The 18,215-nt window shown below is 34.4% G+C and overlaps 5 protein-coding genes across 5 annotated transcripts; 3 read left to right on the top strand and 2 right to left on the bottom strand.

The window, feature by feature from the left end:
- Positions 1-3,177: 3,177 nt before the first annotated feature.
- On the bottom strand, positions 3,178-4,228 carry LOC111480113 (ethylene-responsive transcription factor 1B). The gene has a single exon (XM_023125073.1). The coding sequence runs from the start codon at positions 4,144-4,146 to the stop codon at positions 3,481-3,483; it is 666 nt and encodes a 221-aa protein (XP_022980841.1). The 5' UTR covers positions 4,147-4,228; the 3' UTR covers positions 3,178-3,480.
- A 3,405-nt stretch (positions 4,229-7,633) lies between these two features.
- Positions 7,634-8,157, top strand: LOC111479567 (ethylene-responsive transcription factor ERF098-like). The gene has a single exon (XM_023124283.1). It carries the CDS (start codon positions 7,637-7,639, stop codon positions 8,084-8,086), a length of 450 nt encoding a protein of 149 aa, XP_022980051.1. The 5' UTR covers positions 7,634-7,636; the 3' UTR covers positions 8,087-8,157.
- A 1,588-nt stretch (positions 8,158-9,745) lies between these two features.
- LOC111479589 (ethylene-responsive transcription factor ERF096) lies at positions 9,746-10,162 on the bottom strand. Its single transcript, XM_023124317.1, has one exon. The coding sequence runs from the start codon at positions 10,160-10,162 to the stop codon at positions 9,746-9,748; it is 417 nt and encodes a 138-aa protein (XP_022980085.1).
- A 1,981-nt stretch (positions 10,163-12,143) lies between these two features.
- Positions 12,144-14,720, top strand: LOC111480060 (electron transfer flavoprotein subunit beta, mitochondrial). The gene is made up of 5 exons (XM_023125001.1): positions 12,144-12,367; positions 12,473-12,757; positions 13,041-13,121; positions 14,062-14,156; positions 14,385-14,720. Exons 1-5 carry the CDS (start codon positions 12,299-12,301, stop codon positions 14,608-14,610), a joined length of 756 nt encoding a protein of 251 aa, XP_022980769.1. The 5' UTR covers positions 12,144-12,298; the 3' UTR covers positions 14,611-14,720.
- Positions 14,721-15,940: 1,220 nt separating this feature from the next.
- On the top strand, positions 15,941-17,811 carry LOC111479009 (transcription factor bHLH104-like). The gene is made up of 5 exons (XM_023123436.1): positions 15,941-16,170; positions 16,312-16,383; positions 16,788-16,865; positions 17,118-17,280; positions 17,365-17,811. Exons 1-5 carry the CDS (start codon positions 16,055-16,057, stop codon positions 17,611-17,613), a joined length of 678 nt encoding a protein of 225 aa, XP_022979204.1. The 5' UTR covers positions 15,941-16,054; the 3' UTR covers positions 17,614-17,811.
- Positions 17,812-18,215: the final 404 nt, after the last annotated feature.

The raw sequence follows: 18,215 nt of genomic DNA, 5'->3' as shown, positions 1-18,215 counted from the left end.
ATCTTTTGCTAAACAATTCCTCCATAGCTGCCAGTTGCTCCTCCCCAGCTGGCCTTTTCCAATAGTGCACGCCATTACCAATTATTCAAATTCTAACCCTAATTAACTTCTTTTTTTCTATGCCAAATAATCCAATTTCCATCTAACTCATTGTTAGACGAACACGACTCTCCACAATGGTATGATATTGTCCACTTTGAGCATAAACTCTCATGGCTTTGCTTTGGGCTTCCCCAAAAGGCCTCATTCCAATGAAGTTAGTATTCCTCACTTATAAACCCATGGGACTTTCATCATCCAACACTCATAACTCGCCCTTAGTTTTAATAGTCTAACAATTACAACTTTACACGATGATTCATTTCCACGTAAAAAATAAAAAATAATTTTTTTTTTAATTATAACCGTCTAAATCCATCCCTAATGGATATCGTCCTCTTCTAACTTTGTCTTTCAAACTTCTCTTATTAAAAAAAAAAATGATTCGTTCTGTTACAACGTGTGATCTCATATAAATACAAATGTAAAGTTCAATTTGATGCAAAACTCTTAAATTGATATTTTTTCGTAGACAAAAAAAAAAAAAAAATAATAATAATAATAATAAATTTTGGCTTCTGTGAGTAAACCATTTATTATTTAGTAAGTTAAATAGGTTGACCTTATCTGCATGTGTTCAAAATAATAAAGAAATTGCAATTATAAAAGTCAGCGAGTTGACTTTTGTATTATACTTCAATATAGCATCACATATACGGCTGGTCTAGCTCACAGTCATTGACATTTTTAACTAACAAAACGAAAAAAACTAAAATATATATATATATTTACGGGTGCCCACTTGCACGGTGGGTTTATAATACCTTATACTGTGAAAAGAAAACTTTTAACTAACAATTTAAATTATATATTTATTTGAGTTAATTAATATTCAAATTATGTTAACCTTGTATAAATGTCTTATAAATATCTATAAATACTATAAATGTCTATAAATATCAATCACCCTCATATTTTTTGCTTTTTTTTTTAAATAATTATAAATGAAAACTACCACGGAAAAAACACATGATCCTGTTTTCATTTAAAAATAACTAATTTTGGTTGACTTTAGTATAAATATATTTAAACCAAAGAAATAAAATTAAAATCAGAAAAGGAATATTGAATATTAGAGTGGGCCGTATGTTAAAAAGTCAAAATTATTTCTAAATCGACGGCTGAATGCGCGACGAATATACTGTATAAGGTACTACAGAGAATAAAACTTCAACCCTATCATGCAACGTCAGATCATAGCATTTTGCATCATCAGAGATAAATATCTTGTACCGGTATCGTACGCAATAATTCTTTTATTTATTATTATTTCATTAATAAAATAGCGGCTTATTAAATAAGCATATTGTTTATAAAATATCATGGGGCCTGAGTTATGATTAAAAATCATAAAATTAGGAGAAGGCATACATATTTTTATTTTATTGTACTAAAATAAGGTGGTTTTATGCCTAAAATTTTAAAATAAATATCGAAAAAAGGAAAGTCAAATTTCTACGTCTAATGTAAATAATTGAGCTTTTAATTTCAATATTTGTACGAATTAATATATATATATATTAGTCGTTGTCCTCATCTCTTTCAATGACATTTGTTAACAATCTTTTTTTTAATATTAGTGAATTATTTGACAATTTGCTCTTAAAAAAATGTCACCATTTCTAATTAGTCTACAACAATTTTCTTTATTTATTTTAATGAACAATATGTTTTTTTTTATTTTCTTTCTAAATTAAGTGGTATTTTCTTGGGCTTGGACCTCTTGGTTCCAAAAATAATCAGGCTTAAGCCCATTAAAATGTGAGCCCATGAGATATTTCGTCGGCCCAAACATAAAGTAGATTGGGTTCATTAATCATTCCAAATCATTTTGTTTACGGTATTGCAATATTGAGAATAATATAAAAGAAAATATTAATTTATAAAATGAAACATATTAAATGAATAAATTGATAGGACTTCAAATCAAATATATCAAAGATATTTTGGCAAAGAGAAAAGAACGACACCAGAGATCTTATTATGTGTAATTTTTATTTTTTTTTGGAAAATAAAATAATAATAATAAAAGTCTTTGAGAAAAGGAATTGTCCATTATGAAGAGAAATGGAAAAGGAGCCACGTCAGCATGGTGTAGAGTAAATAATATAATAATAATAAGTAGTTTGGTTGGGATTTTGACCAAGACTTTGACTTAGAATAGTCAAGAACCACGTGATTGAATTGGATGGTTTGGTTCCTATTGTGCCAACTCAGACAAGTCCCAATCCTTTATTGGGTTGTTTATTTTGGGAATTATTTATTTAAATCTCACCCATAGTTTTTAAGCTACTTTTCAATAGAGTAATGATCTATGACCCTAGATTTGTTTAAACTATTTTAAAAATAATCACAAAATAATAATAATTTTTTAAATAATCGATAAAATTTCCCAATACAATTCAAGAAATTCAGTAAGCACTCTTATAATTTAAGCGAAATTAATAGAATTTATGAAAATAAAACTAAGAATTGATAGATAAAAACAAAACCAATAAATAAATAAATAAAAAGAGGAAGACAATCTTGATTCTGCTTGGAGCTGCGGAAAGGTGACGGCAAGGCAGTCGAGCACGCAATTTCATCGTCTTCTAAATTATCCAATTGAAGCAAGCTCGAAGCTTCCCAAAAATAATAAAAATACACATATTAATTTTCAACCTATCATTTTAATTTATCACTAATTCCTTTATTTATGAGATTTATGTTAAAATAATATAAAATTCCACATTAACTATATGATACAAATTGAACAATATCTTAACCGTGAAATGAATAAGTTAGTAGTATATTTTATTTTATTTTTAATATTTAATTAATTTATATTTTTTTCATTTTTAAATATTAGTTGGTAACTTGTATTCTATTTAAGTTTGTAGATAATTTATCTACTTCCATTTCTCATTCCTAACATAATTAAATATATATATAATATAAAAGAAATTATGTAACAATCAAGGTTGTTTTCTTACAGTTTTTACAGTTACACTGTTCTTTTTTTTATTGCAAATAATTATTGAGATGTGAATTTTATAGTACTCATGTGAGACCCACGTAGAGAAAAGTCTACATTTATGGGGGCAACATTGGTTTAATAATTGTATTTAAAATTTAAAATTGGAAAAAAAGAAAGAAAAGAAAAGAAAAAAAAGATATTTGAGTCGAGCCTATCCAGAGCTACAAGGATAACTCACCTTTTTCCCACCCTAATGTACAACAAGACAAAAAAGTAAAAAGAAAAAAAAAATGAAAAAATGAAAAAGATAAAAAATTTAAACAATATGATCATCTTCTCCAAGCTCTTACATTTTGAAGCATTTTGTTTCTTCTTGTCCGGTGAGATTAAACAAATATATATAAACAGGAAATTATAATTTTGATTTAGAAAGAACAGGGGATGCTATTTTGAGAAGAGCCCAGAAGTTCTTCCAAATACTCTGCGCCTAAATCTTCCAAAACCATCACATTTTGGATCCGTAAATCCCTCTCTTTGTTCTTTTTGCTAATGGCTTTCCTTCTGATCGAGTGTTTTCTTTTCAACGCTATCACCGGAGAGCCTCCGCCGTCGGTGATGCTATCAGTAGGGTCGCCTCCGCTGAAGTTCATTTCTTTAAGAGACTCCCTTACTCTGTCCACGGGGAAATTTAGAATTGCGGCAGCACCCCTCATCGAAAACGCGGCTTGATCGTAGGCCAAAGCGGCGGCTTCCGCACTGTCAAAAGTCCCCAACCATACCCTTATCCCATGTCTAGTGGAATCTCTAATTTCCGCCGCGAATTTACCCCATGGCCGGCGGCGAACCCCCCTATAAGGCCTTTCCTTCTTCCGGCTTTCTTCGCCGACAGAATCGACCTCCTCTTCCTTCACTCGCACCGCTCCGATACTGGGGTCGGAGGATCCCCGTGTGGCCTCGGAGATCAGCCCAAACAGAACCATTTCCTCTGAGTCATTCTCATTGAAAGGAAGCAAATTACAGGATTCCGGTGAGCCGAAGGAAGCTTCGGAGGAGAAGTCGGAAATGGAGGAGAAGAATCCGGCGTAATCCATGAAATTGAGAAAGATTGGAATTTGATTCAAAATTGTGTGCTTTGAAGCTCAGTCGTTTGGGCGAGGAACTTATGAGGCCGCATTTGGTGGTATATATACCGAATATTAAGCATAAAAATAGGAAAAAGGAAAAAAGAGGGGAAATGACAAGGGCAAAAAGGGAAGATGGTGAGGGTTTGGGGGTATTTTCGGGGAAAAGTATTTTCATATTTAATTAATTTATAATGTTTTCGTCGTTGTTGAAGGAGCAGATTAATTGTACACATGCGTGAATTCAAGTCAGGGCGGCCATAGTTTTGCTGATGTCAGCATATTTTTGTCGGGTAGTATGATGACGAACTGCTGTTGGTTTCAGAGGCGTGTCGCTCACGTGACCCATTGGAGATCAGTCTTGTTTGCATGGACCACTCTGATTGGTGGTTTAACGGCAGTTAATAAGAGTATTGAGTTTTGTTTTTTTTTTTTGTTTTTTTTTTTTTCAATTGAGTTTTATTACAAAATTTTCATCGTTGAAGTAAATAGTAGAAAAGAAAGGGACAGAGATTGATTGAAGAACTGGGCAGTCGTAGTTTGACATTTCATACATTGTTGAGGTTTTAATTTACGTAGAGATGTCCCTTTTTCACTATTATACCTCACGCTTCAGCCTCTAACAATTATTAAACTTATGAGGTTAATTGTGTAATTTTGTTTCATAAATTGTAGAAAATGATGTTTATTTATTCATCGAAGAGAGATAAAATAAAAAAGTCTTATAAATTTAGGTTTGGGAATGACACGTGAAAACAATAAATTATCCAATCCAACCCGACCCTCCACATCTTTGACTTCAACCGTCAATTTATACTACTTTATTTTTAATTTAAATTTAAACTAAACATTATCTTTATTAGAATATAAATTTATTAAATTTTATTTGTCTCTCTATGCAAGTGCCAACAAGGCACGCACGCTCAAGGCCAACTAGGCCACGCATGGGTTTGTAATAAATGTTTCATTTTTCTCAACCGAAGTGAGATTTCACAGTCCACTTTTTTGAGGCGCAACATTCTCGTTCACACACAATCTAATGTATGGTTTGATATCATTTGTAACAGTTGGAGCCCTCAACATTTTAAATGCATTACTAGGGGAAGATTTCTACAACACTATAATAAATATTTCATTTTTCTCTCTAATTGACGTGAGATATCACGTAATTATATCATAATGAAATCTTTGAGAATTTGAAATTACCTTTTAATTTATATTATAAAATTTCTAACTTTTACTATAATTTAATTTTCAACTTTTAAAATCTTATCTTAAAAGGGATTAGAAAATAATAAGTTGTCTACTTTAATGGTACATGAGTTGAAATTTAAATTTTTTTGCAAAATTTATGGGAGAAATTATTGAGTTTATGAAATATATATTTTTTTTAAGAAGAAAAGATTTGGTAGGAAATAAAATAAAGGAAGAAAAAGAGAGAGAAATTAAGTTGTAGAAATTTCAAAATTTGGTATTTATATATATATTTAAGTTATATTCTTACGTGGGAAAAGAAAAGAAAAGGAAGAAGGAGGTTGAGAGAGGTAGATGTTAGGCGAATGAAGCTATGATGAGGGCTGACGTTATGGGGGGAAGATACATTGCATGTGGTTGATTATTTATTTATTTATTTATGACCCCCAAGCAATGGGTCTTACGTGGATTTTTATTTTGGAATTTTATTCTATTTTTGGCTCATTAATTAAGAAAATAATGACATTCCACCGTGTTTCTCAATTATTGGGCCCTCTAGAAACAAACTGATTTATTGGGGCCATTTGTTGTTGGACTATATTAGAAAACTATTTGTCTTTCAAGTAAATATCAATTATGCCACTGGTTAAAAAAAAGAAAAAATAAATTAAATGTATTAATTGAATGAATTAAATGAAATTGGAGGGGACAAATATAGAGAAAACAGGAAGTGGATAAAAGCTTCTTTTATGTTGGGATTTGGATTTTATTCGTTCAAATTAGATTTTATTGCATGTTTTATTCTACATCTCCACATCCACGCATTCATTCACTATGCATTTATTTATTTATTTATTTATTTATTTTTGGAAAATTAGCGGCTCACATAATCCATGGGTTGCTTATAATTCTTTAAATATCTAATCATAAACTATATATTACTAATAAAAATAGATTTGGTTAATCTAACCATAATTAACTCTATATTTATTGTTTTATTTCTTTGGAAAATTTAATAAAAGTTATTACAATGAGGCATAATTTATTTTGTTATTTATTTCCAGAATACTTTTTATTATTATTATTATTAAAAAAGATTAGGTTCTTCCCTAACTCTATTATTTTATAGCATCAAAATAGCTTCCAAAATCCACCCAACAACAGTAGTTTTGAGATGCAGGATCTTAAAATTGACTCCACAATTATTAATATACAATGTTTATTAATTATTGTATAGGTTTGTACGCACTTGTAAAAAAAACTAATCTACTAATGTGGAGCCTCACAATCCATTCTCTTTTGGGCTTAAGCGTTCTCACTGTCCCTCGTTCTTTTCTCCAATCGATGTGGATTCTCACAATTCACCCCATTCGGGTCCCAATGTTCTCATTGACACTCGTTCCTCTCTTCAATTAATGTGGAATCTACTCTTCTTTGGGTCCAGCGTCCTCGTTGTTGACACTAATTCTATCTTTCTAATCAATGCATTATCTCCCATAATCCCAACAAGTAGAATAATAAGAACAATAAAATGGGCCAACAAAGTTTTTGTCACCTCAAATTTGATCATGCACATGTTTCTTTCTTTTTCCTCGCAAGAGTTATTCTCGAAATTATGATCCAAAATATTAACGTCGTCTTTGTATATTAAACTCAAACACGGTATTAGCTAACACACAATCTTATTAATACCGGCCCCTAAGTAATTTCGTTATTCTCTTTTCTTCTCGATTTAACACGAGTATCCTTGAGTATTGAAGAAGATATGAAAAAGGGAGAAATAAGAAAGCGTCGGGTCAGAGATTGAAGCACAGAAGAGCTGAAAATGAAATAAACGAATATATTTATTTAAATTTGAAAGTGTATTTTCTATAATTTACAACTAAATAAACAGTATTAGATTTATACAAAATAAATAAAGCATATATATATGTATAAAAATATATGGTCGAGAAAAAGAATAATAATAATAAAAAAAAAGGGTATCATAATTAGTGACATAAACTATTAAATATGCAGTAAAAATAAAAAATAAAAAGCTAAGATTTTTGTTCGTAGGCGAGAAGGAAAGGAAAAATGGAAGAGTTATGAGAATGAGAATGAGAATCGTATTTTAACTCAAAAGAGATTTACACATAACCCTCTTTGAATGCCATTTTTCTAAGGACAGATCTCAGAATCGAATTTCGGTCAAATTCAACTCCCCACTATAAATCCTTCATCAATCCCCTTTCAATTTTCAAAAACCAACACACAAACCTTACCAATGGAGGATTCTCGTAAGGGTAAGGATCAACAAAAGCAAGGCGACGACGGGATCAAGTACCGGGGAGTGCGCCGTCGACCATGGGGTAAATACGCTGCCGAGATTCGAGACCCCTCAAAGAATGGAGCCAGACAATGGCTCGGCACGTATGACACTGCCGAGGATGCAGCTAGGGCTTATGATCGGATGGCATTTCACTTGAAAGGCCATCTTGCTAGCTTGAATTTCCCTGGTGAATATTATGCTCGAGTCATGGGTTCTCCTCCTCACCCTCCTCACTTCTTTCCATCTTCTGCTCCAATCAACCGGGGTTTCGACACCGGAGACGCTGGATCCTCGTCTTCTAACCCTGATCCACACCAAGTTATCGTGCTCGAGTATCTGGACAGCCGAGTTTTGGAAGACCTTCTTGCACAAGAGGAGAAGAAGAAGAAGAAGAACAGCATATAATTACAAAACACAGCTTTGTATTTGGGTTTTGCCCTACCTTTTATTAAGCCCTTAATAATCTACATAACTCTTATTACTCCTTAATTAACCCTCTTCTTTTTATTAATATCTCACAAAACATGCTTTACTTCAAATCAATGCAATGTTTTCTTCATGCAATTAAGATTAATTTTCATATAAAAACGCAATTACAACTATCAATTAGTTTTTTTTAAAAAATATTAATGTTGAAGGGGAAGGGAGAATATTAATATAGTGCAAGTTGTTGAATATTTTTCTGGCAAATCGACATCGAATTTTGCAAAGTGAATTAATGATTTATTATTTATTGCTTAAAATAAATATAAAATGAATTAATAAAAAATTCTTGGACACGAACTTCACCTCTCTTCCTCTTATATTGAATTTCAAAAGCATACGACAATGATATCCTGTTTTTAATTCCTTTTGGATATGTTTTTATGTTTGGATTTTCACTGTTTTAAATTATTTCTAAATTCTGTAATAGTTTTTTTTTTTTTTTTTTTTAAAAGTTGTTTTCGTCAACTTTGAATTTTAGGTTTAGTAATTTAACAAACAGAATCCTAATTTTTATCCTAATTTAATCCGAATGTCTGCTAGACTACTACTTTTAATAATTTTCAATAAAATTATAAAAAATTAAAAGATTAGGAATCCATGTGCTACTGTTGATGAACGCTTTTGACTACAAATCTTGGGTTGTCTTGAAATTGTTGACTTAATATTTGGTATGATATGTGGGCCGAATTGTTATTATGTGAATTCTATTTGTCATCGTTCACGTAATTATTTAATAAAAATTTCACATGTCCACCTTATCCTTAGCCTAGAATATGCATGTTGTCTGTTTATTTAATAAAAACCATACAAAACTAAGAACCAAAGTTTTGATTAAATAAACTAAAATAAAATAAAATTTAAAGGAGATTATGTTGGTGGGTTCATTAAAAGAGGAAAGAAAGATTAATATAATTAATTAAGAAAAAGTGAAAAAGCTTGGAAATGAACAACTAGTGAGGCTTTTATATGGCGTTGACCAATACTTTCACTCCCACTTGAGTCTCCGATGTGGTAGAATCTTCGTCTAATGGTGATTGGTCAAGTCCATGGCAAAAATTATATGTTGAAAACGTATTAAATACAAAAGTAAAAGACAAAATAAATATAAATTTACAAAATTTAAAAGGATTGTTTATGTCAGCTTTGGAGTTCCATGGCAAAGGTAGTAGGTTAAGAGTCCATATCATGGGCATCCACATTCCTTAACTATCCCAAATCCAAAAATTAGTAATAATCAATCTTAATTAAACTCCCGTTTGTTTAATCTTTAATCGTGGGCTTGTTATGGACGTGGACGTGTGCATGATTGACTTAAATTATGTTAATAATTGGTATGATTAGCTTAATTGAGTAGATTTGGTTATTCATTGGGATAACTTTATGCATGCAAAGTAGTAAACATCATGCAAGTATATATATACGTACAAAATTATTTATTATACCTTCTGATTACTTTAATTGATTAAAAATTTGTATTAATTAAGCTGATTTTCATTGTGGCATTACAGAAGAAATGAAGCTTTGAAAAGATTACGAAAATGGGTGAATTGATGGTGATTCGAACCAGGGTATTGATGTTTAGCTTTTCTTATCACTTTCTTCTCCACAGTCAAGAAGATCTTCAAGAACTTTATCATCCAAATACTCAAATTCAATCACTTCATTTGGCCGCATTGACATTGAAGACGACCCACCTGAAGAGGAAACTCCACCTCCGGTGCCGCCGCTGGTGAGTGGATATTCATTGGGAAAGTTCAAAATGGCTAAATGGCCCCTCATGCTGTATGCCGCTCGATCATAAGCACGCGCGGCTTCTTCCGCCGTGTTGAAAGTCCCGAGCCACATGCGTATTCCTTGCCTTCTAGAGTCGCGTATCTCAGCCGCGAATTTGCCCCATGGACGCCGTCGTACTCCCCGGTAACGGATCTCTCTGCTGCCTCCGGCCGTCGACGAATCCTCTGCATAACCTCTTCCACGGCCACCACTCTCGTCCATGGAGCTGAATTAATGTTTTTTTTCTTTTTTTTATTTATAAATTTTATTATATTGCATGGGATGAATATAAAACATTACATGGTTTCATATTTATAGACGTGGGAAGAATCCCACGTGCGTTCTTGTTAAAAAATTTGTGTGGATGATTGTTGAAGCCTGAAAATTTAAACCCTATATTTAATGTTTTTATGGGAAATTAAATTGATATGGTTAAATTACAAAAAGGGTCAATTATTATATTCACAATAATCTCCATGAAAGCAATGGATTTAGAGTCCAATGCATCTGGATGCTTTGGTGAAGGTGGTGGTGGCTAACAATGCTTTCACCCATTCTCTTTCTCATGGCCTTTTCTAGGATTCTTTTTGTTTTTTTAATGTTAAATTCTTCGTTTTTTTATGGCAATAAAAAGTTGGTGGCTCTCTCCAATCCCATGTCGCATCAACATTTCCTCCTTGCCACTCATATTTATATTACTTCACATATACAACAAATTGATTCAACTTTGTTTCATTTTCGTAAAGACGATGATAATGGGTGGTGGTGCATTGTAACTACAAAAACAAGACAAAAAGAGAAAAGAATTAGATATTGGGTGTGAGTCGAGGTTTAAAATTTGTGGAGCATGATTGCATAGAGGCTAAGACCATGATATCGATACACTGCACTACGTTGAGGCTGAAAGTCCAATGCATCAGGGTGTGGTGTCTTAACACTCCTACGACATTCAAGGGGTAAATATTGTTGAAGATGGCAGTGGTCACAGAAATATCTCTCGTTCTAGAAAGAGGGGAGCTGGACTACGTGTCGTTTGGATGTTTCATGAAATTATATACGGTCTAAACCGAGAAGATTGACCGCTTTTTTCTTTTTCTTTTCACATTTACTCTTTGTAATTATAATTATCTGCTAACTAAATTTGTTTTGACATTGTCAACGGTGCTGACCTGGTCTGCCCAGTTCGATCCTCCCCCACTACAGATTTTAGAACGTGGCAGATTATGACACCCCTACCAACCACCATGGTCCTGCTTTCAGGGCCACGTGTCCAAATTATAGAATATCCGAAGATTCTAATCCACCACACTCCACATTTCCATAAATATATTATTATAATAAATATATTACTTATTTTAGGAGGAGGCATGATGTCAGTTTTTCACCATTTTTTAGACGTTGTGGCAAGTGAGTTAACCAGTGACACATGAGCGAGGGTGAACGTTGAGAGACGAGTGCCTTGAAGGATATTCTTTAAGACGGGGTCTTTTAAGGATAGTATTGGCAGCATAGATGTGCGGTATTACCTCCTAGCCCATGTATTGGAATAGTGTTGGATTTTGGTCTCTTAATAAAGAAGGGAAAGGGTGGGAGGACACACAATTTGACATTAAATGTTGTGTTTTAATTGTCAACACACGAGTATGGACTGTGTTGGGTTTTGATCTCATCAAATGGACGGTGAAATTGTTGTATATAAAACGAAGTTTTTGTTTTTAATATTCTATTTGTAGCGGCTGAGGTATTCAAGTTTTTCATCACTTATACAATTAAGTCCTCGTGTTTAAATGGACTCGTCAGGTGACGCTGCAACATAACCGCTATGGGAGTGCAGCGACAATGGCCGATGGGTGACTATTTATAAGACACTCCCACAGGCTTCATAATTTGTATTATTCGTTCATCAATGGATCAGTTCTTAAAGTCTTGTCCGACACGACCCAACAACAAATTCGTTTTCATTTCGGCCCAAATGATCCACTTGCTATACCATTTTCTTTTTTAATTAAAACTCTTTTATTAATAAGTTGAAGACAAGAATGAGTAATATTGTGCCAAAGATCAACATATTTAATAAGTTTATGAATTAATTAAAATGATAATGATTATTTATTCATAAAAAATAATTATAAATTTGATATTTTGATCACATGTATTCGACTTTATGAATAAATAGTAATTAAAAGAAAAGAGATAATAGCGAAAGGTTTCTTGCCGAATATTAAGTTTGAAGTTTGTTTAGTTTCGTTTACAGAGAGATTTCAAACAGCTGGTTCTCTTTCTTTCCGTGGCGAACTCGAATTCCCCACCAAAAGAGCGAAGAACAAACCCTCAGCGATACACAATACAACGATCAAGATGAAGATCATGGTCGCCATTAAGCGAGTCGTCGATTACGCCGTTAAAATCCGAGTGAAAGCGGACAGAGTAAGAATCGAATTCATCAATTCTTCAGTTTATTTTCTATAATTTTGCATTGTTTGATTTGTTTTGTTAGAAGACGACTCACCCCATTTGAAACTGCAAAATTAGACGGGCGTTGAGACCCAGAACGTGAAAATGTCGATGAACCCCTTTTGCGAGATTGCAATCGAGGAAGCCCTGCGTATCAAGGAAGCTGGCTTGGCTTCTGAGGTCGTGGCGGTCAGTATGGGTCCGGCTCAGTGCGTCGATACTCTCAGGACGGGCCTCGCGATGGGTGCTGATAGGGGCATTCATGTGGAAGCCACTGCACCCCTTTACCCTCTCTCTGTTGCTAAGCTTCTCAAAGCCCTTATTGAGGTTGAGAAGCCTGGGCTTCTTTTACTAGGCAAACAGGTCATCTTTCAATTTTGAGTACATGGGATTAGTTGCTCCAATTTTGTTGATTTGGGTTTCTGATAAATTTGGGGATCTTGAATTGGGCTTTAATTTTGTTGATTTGTGTTTCTGATAAATCTGGGTGCTGGTTATCCTAACATTTGTTTGCTTGGACCATTTACATATGGGTCATGACATGATGATGGGGAATATGTCATTGGAATTTAGGATTGTGGAATTCGGTTGTTTGTTCTTGTGTATGTTGATATCCATTTTCAGCTTTCTGACTCTGGAATTGCAGGCTATTGATGATGATTGTAATCAAACGGGGCAGATGGTTGCAGGTCTTCTGAACTGGCCTCAAGGGACTTTTGCTTCGAAGGTTAGCTTGAAGCATATACATTTTACATGATTCATGCAGCAATAAGAATACTTAATTGAGTACTTGGAGATTCTGCTCCAATATCCACTGCTTAGTACATGGTGCTGCATCCATTAGGTTTGAGTTAGGCAGGTTCTTCATTTATAAAATGTCTTTCTTGTGGTGGTCAAGTACTTTAGTTTATTTTGAGCAACTACTAAGAAATTTATAAGAAATCTATAGATATAACTCACCATGGGTTGTGTGAGATCTCACCTCAATTGGAGAGAAGAACGAGTGCCAGCGAGGACGCTAGGCCCTGAAGGGGGGTGGATTGTGAGATCTCACATCGGTTGGAGAGGGGAACGAAACATTCTTTATAAGCGTGTGAAAACCTCTCCCTAGCCGGCGCGTTTTAAAAACTTTGAGAGGAAGTCCAAAAGGGAAGCCCAAAAAGGACAATATTTGCTAGCGGTGAGCTTGGGCTGTTACAGGTTGACATTTGGTATTTCTAGATTCAAACATGATCTGTTGAGATTTTTTGATACCAAATGTATTAGGATCGGCGTGGATACCCATAGTTATTAAAACAATGGAACATGAAAGTTACTGATATGATGTTCATGTTGTCGTGCTAAAGCTATCATGCCCATGGAACTTAAAATTTGCCCAAAATGTCATCGTGTACGTTTCATCTCTGCATAATGAAACTCGAAGTTCTCTTTCAATGTCTGTCTAATTTATACTGGTCAATCTCTCCTCAAAATCGTTTTAAACTTCATCCGACTTTTGGCACGTACAATTTCGTATTTATTATGTATAACCTTTCTTAGATTTTGCAATTAGGTGCCAAGAGAATATGAGAATGATTATGTGCTTCTCTTCATTTTTACATTGCTTGAAACTACCTTGCCTGCTGTGTGGAGAATTTTGATATGACTCTGCTCCTTGTTTCCAGTAGGTTGTGATAGACAAGGAGAAGCAGGCAGTGACAGTGGACCGAGAAGTAGATGGTGGTCTTGAGACTCTCTGTTTGGACTTACCCGCCGTAATCACGTTAGTTGCTCGAACTTGTATTTGAAATGTCGATATTTCAGATTCAGATTTCCTTGGACTCGAGCTCGAATTGGTTGAAATATTGATGCTGAAAACTACTCATCCTTTAGAAGTCTAGCGATCCTTGATGTTGAGTTCTTAGAGAGTTCATAAAACCAGTTGCCTATAAAACTCCATAGATCTAAATATCTTCAATCAAGGAACTAATTGTTTTGGGTTGTCATGCAGAACTGATTTGAGGCTGAATCAACCAAGGTATGCTACGCTCCCAAACATAATGAAAGCGAAATCGAAACCGATAAAGAAGTTCACTCCACAGGAATTAAATGTGGACGTGAAGCCAGATTTAGAGGTCGTTGAAGTTACGGAACCTCCGAAAAGAAAAGCGGGTGTCGTATTGTCGTCTGTTGATGAACTGATTGACAAGCTTAAAAATGAAGCTCATGTCATTTGATCATTTGATGCTTCACTTTTTCTATCCGTTCTATGTTCAAGATGCGAATAAATACATCACAAAATTATTATTCAGGTTGAATAACACGGTTTCTGTTTCCCTCATCCATAGCTAAAGAGTGTCATTTTGTTTGGTTCTTGGATAAGCTTTGGTTTTGATATCTATCCCTTTCTTTTTGGATATCAGAAGTGATGGCTATCTTAAACTATATTTTATTCACATTAAATCACATGGGGAAATGGTTGAGTTGGTACTTCCAATTCTAGCTGATCCATGGGAAGTGGTGACATTATTTATTTCTTTATGGTCCCAAGACCCATCTTCTTATCCATCCAAGTCAGATTTTTTTTTTTTTTTTTTTTAAGGTTTTAATTCCATTTAGAATAATATACGTAGATATACTAATTTAAAGATAATTACGTTCATAAACGCACGCCCTCTGATGTTAAAAGGGTGTGGATTGTGAGATCTCATATTGGTTGGACTGGAGAACGATGACTTCCCCTCAAGATTTTGAAAACGCCAAGGGGTGGTCGCGTGTGGATTGTGAGATCTCATATTGGTTGGATAGGAGAACGATGACTTCCCCTCGAAATTTTAAAAACGCTAAGGGGATAGATTGTGAGATCTCACATCGGTTGGAAGGGGAACAATGCATTCTTGACAAGGTATGGAAACCTAACTCTAGCATCTATCTTACAGGAGGAGGAGAACAAAACATTATTCATAAGGGTGTGAAATCTCTCCCTAGCGTCACATCAATTAAAGAGGAGAACAAAACATTATTCATAAGGGTGTGAAATCTCTCCCTAGCGTCACATCAATTAAAGAGGAGAACAAAACATTATTTACAAGGGTGTGAAAACCTCTTAGACACGTTTTAAAAACTTTAAGAAAAACACAACTTCTATCCTTCTAAATGGGATCTTTTTTAGTAGCTCAAAATTGATGTTTTTCAACCCTTATCAAATATGGATGGAAGATTTTCGATTTAGTTTTTATTGTTATGAAGTAAGCGTGTTTTTCGTGTCTTTTCTAATTTTTTCAATTTGTTTAGACTTAATCTTTTATATATCGATATTTTTAAATTTATTTCTTTGTTAAAAGGTTGGGATGCGGTTGTACAATTTTGTTGTGGTGCTGTACGCAGCGGATCAACCAGGTGGGACAGACAATGATACCCAACTAGATAAACAAACGCGGCGGCGGTAAAATTTCGCTTTATTCGAGATTCCCTCTATCGAGGGGTCAATGTGCGGTACACGTGTTCCTTTCTCACTGGTTCTTCCAATCCGCGATCATCTTTTTTCCATTTTTCGACTCCCTAATTTTCCATGGATTTATCAATCTCTTCGTTCTCATTTCCCAAAAGCTTTGATCGCGAAATGAGATTCAAGTTCGGATCAGAGTTGCGGTCGACGACGACGCTTTGATTCCAGATCAGATGGATCCATTAGAGGACTCGAGTTGTTGGGATTTTCTTGATTACTCCTTGTTCGTCGACGGCGACAATATCATTAACCCTTCACTCGATCCTTTGTGGCCTCCTAGTGATTCCAGGCAATATTTCAACACTGATTACAGCATTGCTCTCCTTCCTCTCCTCTTCTTCGATTTTGTTCTCCTTTTAACTACTCTTTGTTTCACGTGTTTGATTGAACGGAGCATTTCACGAATTTAGGGATTTCGTTTCGTTTGCAGGGATAGTTGCGCGCATACTGATGTTTCAGCCGGGCGTGTTGAATCTGAACAAAACGATCATTCGCGGAAGAGGTAGTTCTTTTGGTCTGCAGCGATATCAACTTCTTTCAGTTCTCCCCGTTTATGTTTCTATGCTTCTTAAAGACATGTTTTTCGAAAATCCATGACCTAGCGTTTTACTTTAGGTTTCAGTAAAATATTTCAAGTGAATTGTCAATGGCTTACTCATGAATTGATGACCTTATTGTTGCTGATAGATTTGGAAACATCAATTTTAGCCAACTTGTTCTCTCTTTTTGTGGTTCTAGCCCTTTCCGTAGGAAATAGCTCGTATCTTGGGAAATAAACATAACCCATGGTTCACTTAATTTTTAGCATAATTTATTTTTCTTAGTCAATAAGCGATCTATTGTGAACTTTTTCCTTAATTTTTCACTTATATCTACCTGTAAGCTTTTCGCTTGAATAATTCTCAGGGCTCGAGATGGGTCGTGCGCTGGACCAACTTCAAAAGCTTGTCGTGAGAGGTTGAGGAGAGAGAGATTAAATGATAGGCAAGCATCTATAATCTTTCGTGTTTTTTTCATCCATTTTTATTGATGAGTATGATGGGGGGACAAGCCTGATGGTATTTCTGTTGTGTATGAATATGTTTTGCTATCCAAAAGGGAATTCAAAGTTCGAATCACTTGTTTGGATTTTGCACTTCTTGTGGGATATTAGAGGATGAGTTAATGCTTCTCTCAGTTGTTCGTAGGACATGCAGCAAAGTGTAAAGCTTTTGTTTTCGTTGGTAATTTGTGCAGGTTTCTAGATTTAAGTATTGCTTTAGAACCTGGTAGGCCTTCCAAAAATAACAAGCCGGCCATTCTTGATGATGCCATTAGAGTGTTAAATCAACTCAAGACTGAAGCCGAAGAGCTCAAACAAACTAATGAAAAGTTGCAAGAAGAAGTCGAGTGCTTAAAGGTTAGCTATCATTTCCACTTGCATGACATTGTCACAAATTGAAACAGATATTGACATAAATTGCTTGCATAAATTCTTCAACAGGCAGAGAAGAATGATCTTCGGAAAGAGAGAATGAATTTGAAGGAAGACAAAGAAAGAATCGAACGACAGTTGAAATCTATAGCCATCCCACCTCCAGGGCTTATCCCTGGTCATCCAGCTGCATATCATGCTGCTCCAGGTAAGATGGCTGTTTTTCCTGGTTATGGTTTGTTCCCAATGTGGCAATATCTTCCTCCATCAGTACGCGATACATCTCAAGATCATGAGCTCAGGCCTCCTGCTGCCTAGTTCAATTTGCCACCTTTAAACAATTAGAGTCTCTTTTTCTTTCATCCATCTATTTTTTGTTCACCAACATGTAAGTATTTCTCTCAACACTTACTGATTTTTCTTGTAAACTATCAGTTGCAAAATGGAAGCAGAATTTGCAAGGATTTCGTTTGATACTCTTTTTATTTATTTCCAACTCAATGTCCATTATATTTATGATATTGTTCTCAGTTCAATCCACACTTTATTTTCATTTGAATTTGTAGAAGCGTTCCATCTCTATTTGTTCTTCCGACTTCCTGCGGAAGTTTTGATTATAGTTTGAAGCTATGCCTTCTCCTTTAATAACCTTATTTGCAGAGGCTCGAATTTGTGTAGTGGTAGAAGCATGAAGCTGTGAAGATGAACCTCATAGGATGTAAGTAAGGTAAGGATTGAACTTCTTGAAATGTCTATTCCTTTGCAGTAAGTTATCCTGCACTTACTTATCGTTCTTGTATATACCAGTTGAAAAATCGTTTACTCTGTAACAGTTATACTTCACAAGTTGGTAAACAAAAAAAAAAAAAAAAAAAAAAAAAAAAAAAAAAAAAAAAAAAAAAAAAAAAAAAAAAAAAAAA

Source organism: Cucurbita maxima, unplaced genomic scaffold, assembly GCF_002738345.1.
Source record: "Cucurbita maxima cultivar Rimu unplaced genomic scaffold, Cmax_1.0 Cma_Scf00005, whole genome shotgun sequence".
Classification (NCBI taxonomy): Eukaryota; Viridiplantae; Streptophyta; class Magnoliopsida; order Cucurbitales; family Cucurbitaceae; genus Cucurbita; species Cucurbita maxima.
Note: the sequence above shows the minus strand (reverse complement) of the source record. Positions and strands in the feature narration are given on the sequence as shown.

What these genes read in the sequence shown, in the direction of transcription:
- LOC111480113 (XM_023125073.1), bottom strand. Translation starts at nt 4,146, where the DNA reads ATGGATTACGCCGGATTCTTCTCCTCCATTTCCGACTTCTCCTCCGAA.
- LOC111479567 (XM_023124283.1), top strand. Translation starts at nt 7,637, where the DNA reads ATGGAGGATTCTCGTAAGGGTAAGGATCAACAAAAGCAAGGCGACGAC.
- LOC111479589 (XM_023124317.1), bottom strand. Translation starts at nt 10,162, where the DNA reads ATGGACGAGAGTGGTGGCCGTGGAAGAGGTTATGCAGAGGATTCGTCG.
- LOC111480060 (XM_023125001.1), top strand. Translation starts at nt 12,299, where the DNA reads ATGAAGATCATGGTCGCCATTAAGCGAGTCGTCGATTACGCCGTTAAA. An exon ending in TTCTTTTACTAGGCAAACAG is followed by an intron (nt 12,758 to 13,040) that starts GTCATCTTTCAA and finishes CTGGAATTGCAG; the next exon opens with GCTATTGATGATGATTGTAA. An exon ending in GACTTACCCGCCGTAATCAC is followed by an intron (nt 14,157 to 14,384) that starts GTTAGTTGCTCG and finishes GTTGTCATGCAG; the next exon opens with AACTGATTTGAGGCTGAATC.
- LOC111479009 (XM_023123436.1), top strand. Translation starts at nt 16,055, where the DNA reads ATGGATCCATTAGAGGACTCGAGTTGTTGGGATTTTCTTGATTACTCC. An exon ending in TGGCCTCCTAGTGATTCCAG is followed by an intron (nt 16,171 to 16,311) that starts GCAATATTTCAA and finishes TTTCGTTTGCAG; the next exon opens with GGATAGTTGCGCGCATACTG. An exon ending in AGAGAGAGATTAAATGATAG is followed by an intron (nt 16,866 to 17,117) that starts GCAAGCATCTAT and finishes TAATTTGTGCAG; the next exon opens with GTTTCTAGATTTAAGTATTG.